Source organism: Hyperoodon ampullatus, assembly GCF_949752795.1.
Source record: "Hyperoodon ampullatus genome assembly, chromosome: 5".
Classification (NCBI taxonomy): domain Eukaryota; kingdom Metazoa; phylum Chordata; class Mammalia; order Artiodactyla; family Ziphiidae; genus Hyperoodon; species Hyperoodon ampullatus.
The window spans coordinates 105,945,702-105,951,912 of NC_136918.1; the positions used below are offsets into that span (position 1 = coordinate 105,945,702).

General features: G+C 35.3%; 1 protein-coding gene across 1 annotated transcript; it reads right to left on the reverse strand.

Moving 5' to 3' along the window:
• Nucleotides 1–4,736: 4,736 nt before the first annotated feature.
• HTR1F (5-hydroxytryptamine receptor 1F) lies at nucleotides 4,737–5,834 on the reverse strand (the record flags this gene model as incomplete). The annotated part of the gene is made up of 1 exon (XM_079705277.1): nucleotides 4,737–5,834. One exon carries the CDS (start codon nucleotides 5,832–5,834, stop codon nucleotides 4,737–4,739), a length of 1,098 nt encoding a protein of 365 aa, XP_079561403.1.
• Between the last annotated feature and the right edge of the window lie 377 nt (nucleotides 5,835–6,211).

The following is a 6,211-nucleotide window of genomic DNA, read 5'->3' on the forward strand; positions in this document are numbered from 1 at the left end:
TATCATTTCTGGCCTAATCAGGGAATGCAAATTCTTTGAGAAATTTTTATCTTTCTCAGGTAGGTTTCAAGTACTATCATGCTTTGTACAGAGAAGATATTCTTTATGAATAACCATACATTTATTATAATGTTGGAAAGTATTTTTCTCAACAAGTGCCTCATTTAAATAATTGGGGGAAGCATATGAATTCACAAGGCCATGAAAAATGATCACAATGCCATACGAAAGTATTACTTTGTTCATGATAGAAATATTAACTTGCCTTTGGAAATATTTTTTGGCAAAATAAAGGTCTGAATATAATCATTTGGGTTTTTAGGAGGGTATTAGAGACACATTTTCTAAAACAATTTAATGTGGACACATTTTGAATTATGCAGGATTATTTTTGAAGGACTTTAGAATATATTAAGGAAAAATCCTTCAAGTTTCCTTTCCTGCAATACAGTAAACCTGATTTTCTGACTGCAAGTCAAAAAAAGTCTTGTGTAAATTCATGAGGAAGCTGTTCACTCCTTAAGGCAGAGGAAAGCATGTCAGCGGGAAGCAAATAACCACCCTCACTTTTCATGATATTTGGTGGAGCAAGTCAGCACGTGTCCTGTTAACTGACTTCCACTTTTTCTCTATTTCGTTTTGACACAAAGCTCTTGCTAAAGAGGGGCAAGCTTAAGTTTGAGCCTGAGAATATGGGGATTATGCTTTGCTAAGGAATTTTAAAATTCGGAGCTGTTAGAAGAATTTGGAAGTGAGTCTCAAAGAAGCTTTTCTTCACTTGGAAGCTGGGAACTTGTGTAACCTGGAGCATAGGGAGGGGGTTGAGGTGGGAGTGGGGGTGAATCAAGGTCACCAGAAAAATGAAAGGAAGATTGGTTTTGGAGATTCAAATGGAAATTCATCCTACTTAAGGGCTGACCCATCAACTGCCATTACCTGGATAAACTGTTGATGCTGTTGATTTGACCCTGGGGGGTCTATTGTGAAACGAAAATAAACAAACAAAAAATTAGGGTGGAGAATCCATATTCCCATCCCAACCCTATAAAAAAGACCACATTTCATAAACAGAAGTGAATTTTCAAACATGATTTGTACATAGCTATGCCAAATGATAGACGTATTGGACTGAATTTAGTATTCAGTAGTTTGACATCCTATCTTTTCTTTGGTGTTTTGACCTTGTCATTTACACATCCTTCATTTGAAAATACTTAGAAGAAGCAGAGCAAAAACAAACCCTCCACTTACTTTTCTGGTGCTGGTCTCTTTAAAACTGTAGCAGGAAGTTAACCTTCATTATCTAATATTTAACCACTTTCTATGATATTTATATATTTTCTTCTACCTTATCAGTTAAACATATGCATTATTAAATTGTTACATTTGTTATGGATGTGAAAATTTATTTTCTTCAGTAGAAATCTTCAGCTTTTAGTAACTTGGAAAAATTTCATTGAGAGAATAAATCTTAGGTATTCAGAGAAGCATATCATGTTATATGCAATCTGTTCTTCATAAATTTTTTTTAACAGTCCAAATTACAGATTATTAGCCCCTACATTCCTACCCTTTAAAGCTATTAAAGAGAAATCACTCATATCACTTCATGAGGAATGGCATGATCTGTATCTTCAGCATATGGGGAAAACCCATAGACGAGGTGATAATTACTGTAATGTGTTGTGAACCCCCTTGGATTAAAAAAAATGCTTTAAACACAAAGAAGTAATAAACTTGATTCTCCAGAGAGCTCTAAAGGAGAATCTGACTTCCCTGTCACTTAGAGTATTATTTTCCTAGATTTGAGCTTCAGTCCAACTCAGAGTAGAGGGTAGTATGTATGTTTGGGTGAGCCTCACCCTGCTTGAGAATTCTTCCTTTGGGTTGATGGGCTGTGTCTCTTAGAGTTCTCCAGTATAAATATATACATCCCTGAGGTGAGTGTAAATAAATTAATTTAACAGATTATTTTAACTTTAGCAAGGCCTTTGGGCAAATAAATCACAGAATCAAATTTTGGTGAGAAGGAGAAAGAGAAATCAGCAGAGAATGATAGGGTCTCAAACAAACTTTGGACTGTCAACACAGCACACGGGCCCTGGGAAATAAAGAGAAGAGGACAAAATAAGTGGCAGGAGCCTTAGATAAATCCCATCTACTTGTTAGTTTTGCTTGGACCAGACTGCTCAGGAAGTGCCTGTGAGCTCTGATATGTCTTTATGTGCTTAGCGAACCCAAAAGAGAAGTCACCTTTGCACCAATAGGCCCCTCCTCTTGAGTTCCTCATTTCAGTTGAGAACTAGTTATCTTAGTGACTCATGTCTTTCTGTCTGCCTGCTTATTAACATATTTGCTATAACCTGCAGATTCTACCTCCACAATACCTCTCATCTATTTCTTCCTTTACATTCCCATTGCCAGAATCAAGTTCGGGACTTTATCACCTCTTGCCCAGATTAATAATTGCTTTCTAACAAGAAGTTATTATGTCCAGTACTCTCTCTGCTCAAGTCCACTAAGATTTTTTTTCTAGAATTGCCCAAAACTTGTAATATTTCTCTTAAAAAGCATCAGTGACCACTCATTGACAGACAGCAACCAAATTAACTATAGACTTCTTTTTCTGACATTCAGAGTCAGCCACAATAATGGCCAGTTTCTCTTTTAAGCTCTTCTACTGTCATTGTAAATAGCTGCCAAACTCTTTGCTATTTATGATCATGTCCCATCAAATGCTTGCAGGATGCAGTCTGAAATCTTTATGTTGCCACCACCTGAAGTATGCTCTTCCAAATCTCTTTCTCAAATGCTGTTCATTAAATATCCATTTTAGATACATTCTTTACAAAAAATTCCTGATTTTTCTCAACTAGATGTGATCAGTTTTTCCTTTGAATCATCATAAAAATGTAAACAACCTCCATGCTGATTTTTGTTTTTTCTTTTCTATTGTAGTGTTCATATTTTTGTTGTTTGTTTCACCTTTTAGATTGTAAACATGTTAAAGGAAGAAACAGTATTTTATTATTTCCTGTATCTTCTATACATCTTCTATACATTGAGAGTACATCTCAATGCCTTATATAAAATTAAAGTTCTGTAAATATTTGTTAGATTGAGAGTAATGTGTCATTGATACATAAAAAATTGATGTAATGTACTCTTAAGCTCCCCACTGGGAAAGAATATTTAGAATACACATGAAGGTACAGCTTAGAATAAAAGGGAATGTATTGTTTTTTCAAATGATTTTGGTTGATGGTAGGATTAAAAGGTGGTATATGACCTTTCTGGTTCAGATGAAATGAAATCTCAGAAGCATGGTTCTTTTGTTTTCAAATCCCTATATAAATATGGTAGATAAACTTATGAAATTGCTTTGGATCACTGAACTTGTGGAGTGACCAACTGGGAGATATATACATATATGATATATATAATTAGTATAATATTAATCTTTGCTTATTCATTTCTATCAGTTGGAAAACTAGAGATTTTTTGAAGTCAGTGAAAAGTCTAAGAATTCCTACCACATTCTCTCTAATAAAAGGGAAATAGCTGCTGAAGTACAAAGTATCACAGACTTTTTAGTTAGCAACTAAGCTTATTAACATTAACAGAAATGAAATGTATATTATATATTTTTAAAAGTCAGGCATATAATATCTATGGCAAGTAACGTAGGGTACTTAGTGCCTTAAATTTGATTCCTAAACATGGCAAAATTAGAACACCACCCCCAGACCCTCCCTGAGTTATTTCTACTAGGGTAAGGCTTTGATTTCAAATGTTGATAATATGTGATGAAGAAATTATTCTTCTAGGAATTCATATTAAACAAAAAGAATATGGTAAATACGCACAAGTTCAGTATCCAGAATTATTTTGCAGTACCTAGGTCATTTTATGATTACTCCTTACTATCAAAATACAAGGACAGGGCTTCCCTGGTGGCGCAGTGGTTGAGAGTCCACCTGCCAATGCAGAGGACACGGGTTCGTGTCCCGATCCGGGAAGATCCCACATGCCGCGGAGCAGCAAGGCCCGTGAGCCATGGCCGCTGAGACTGTGCGTCCAGAGCTTGTGCTCCGCAACGGGAGAGGCCACAACACTGAGAGGCCCGCGTACCGCAAAAAAAAAAAAAAAAAAAATACAAAGACAGTGTCAACCTCTGACTTTTATGTTTCCTCTGGTCACAGTAAGTAAGAGTCTTTTTTTTTAGCTCCTTCTCCCTCCTATTTTGCCTAGGGTAAGACGGAGAGGGGACAAGAGTGGTTAGGTAGGAGAAACGTGTGCTTTGTGGTGAATTTATCTTGTCTATAAAATAGTAGAATCATATAATAAAACAATAAGATTATGTAGAAATTATGGAGGGAGGTATGTTGTTAATTGAAAATTCTTCTGTAGTTGTTATAAGATATAAACCTGAAAAATCACTGTTAATAATAATATATATATATATATTTCCAGTTAGTTTTCAGGGACATTGCATAGGCAAAATATTGTTTATAAACAATAAATTATTTTCTAATTTCACATACTCTAGAATAATGGTCAAAAAAGTCTTTAAATCAATACATTTTAGATGTATGTTGCTATTAAAATATATATTAATATCATTCTAGCAGCTTTAATTTATGTCCTCTAAAAGTTTAAATGTTTTATTCTTTATCATTCATTTAGTTACTTCACCTCAACAGAACCCCAATCTTTTCATAATAAACTTCTTTAAACTAATTTCGACATCGCATAAGTTTTTGGAATGCTTTCTTGAAGTCTTCATTAAAGATTGTATAAATCAGTGGGTTTATAAGGGAATTGAGATATCCAAGCCATGTCAAAAAATTTGACATTTTTTCAGAAATTTTACACTTTTCACAGACATTAACAACCAATTCTTTTACAAAAAAAGGAAGCCAACATATTACAAATGCACCCAAGATTAATCCCAGGGTAGTGGCTGCTTTGCGTTCTCTTGTGCCTGAGATCTTTTGCCTTCTCCAGGATCTCTCATGCTTGAATTCAGACCTGGGGCTTTTCACTGTGTTATGAATTTTATCAAAGTCCGTTGATGGATCAGATAAAGATTTTTCTAGCATGTATGGTGTGGAGACCAGTCTAATGCTTTTCTCACCACTCCCCAAAAGGTGACCATTCAGTTCCTCCTTGGCAATCCTACTTGCTTGTCTCTTGTGGTATAACGTCTTTGCTGCTTTATATATTTTGTAGTAGAGGATCAAAATCAATGTTAATGGGATGTAGAAAGCTCCAAATGTTGAGTAAATAGTGGAAACAATGTTGTCGTGTTTGATGATGCACTCATCTTCTCGGCTAGTTCCTTGGTGCCTCCAGAATAGAGGAGGCATAGAGATGAAAACAGATATAATCCAAACTATGGTAATCATAATGCCAGCATGCTTGGGAGTCCTTTTCCTGGCATACTCAACAGCATCTGTGATTGCCCGGTACCGATCCAAAGCTATAGCAGAGAGATGCAAGATGGAGCAAGTGCAGCACGTGATGTCAACACTCAGCCAAATGTCACAGACCACTTGCCCCATAATCCAGCTCTCTCTCACAATATACACAATGCTGAAAGGCATCACCAGGACAGCTACAAGAAAATCTGTGACTGCAAGGGAGCAAATTAAGTAGTTGGCTGGGTGGTGTAGCTTTCGGGTTACAATAATTGCAGCGATCACAAGTGAGTTAATGGTCGTCGTCATCAGTGCCAGCCCAGAGAGAATGAAGGACACCAGAATTTTTGATGGCATTCTGTCGAACAGTTCTTCCGAGGTCAAGTTTTGATCAGATGAGTTTAAGAAATCCATTTTTTGTTTGATTTAGAAGATTAATATAGCTGAAAAAATGGACACCTGTAACAAAGGAGAGGAAAAACAGTTCAGAGAAGGCTTCAAAGATTTTTCTCTTCCTTTCAGAATAATTTTTTTTAAGTATACATGTATCTTTTTCCAGAATAGTCTATGGATTAAAAACATGGAGTTCAGATAGCTCTTTTTCTTTACATTTAAGAAATACAATAAGAACAGTAAAAAACAACAACTTTAAAAACATTTTCTTAAAATGGGGCTCAAATAAAACAATTTTTATGCATAAAATAACCTATCACTAAAATCTCTACTATTATAAAAGTGTTTAAAACCTATATTAATATTAGCTATGTTTTTCTCTTTGTCTACAGCAGAAA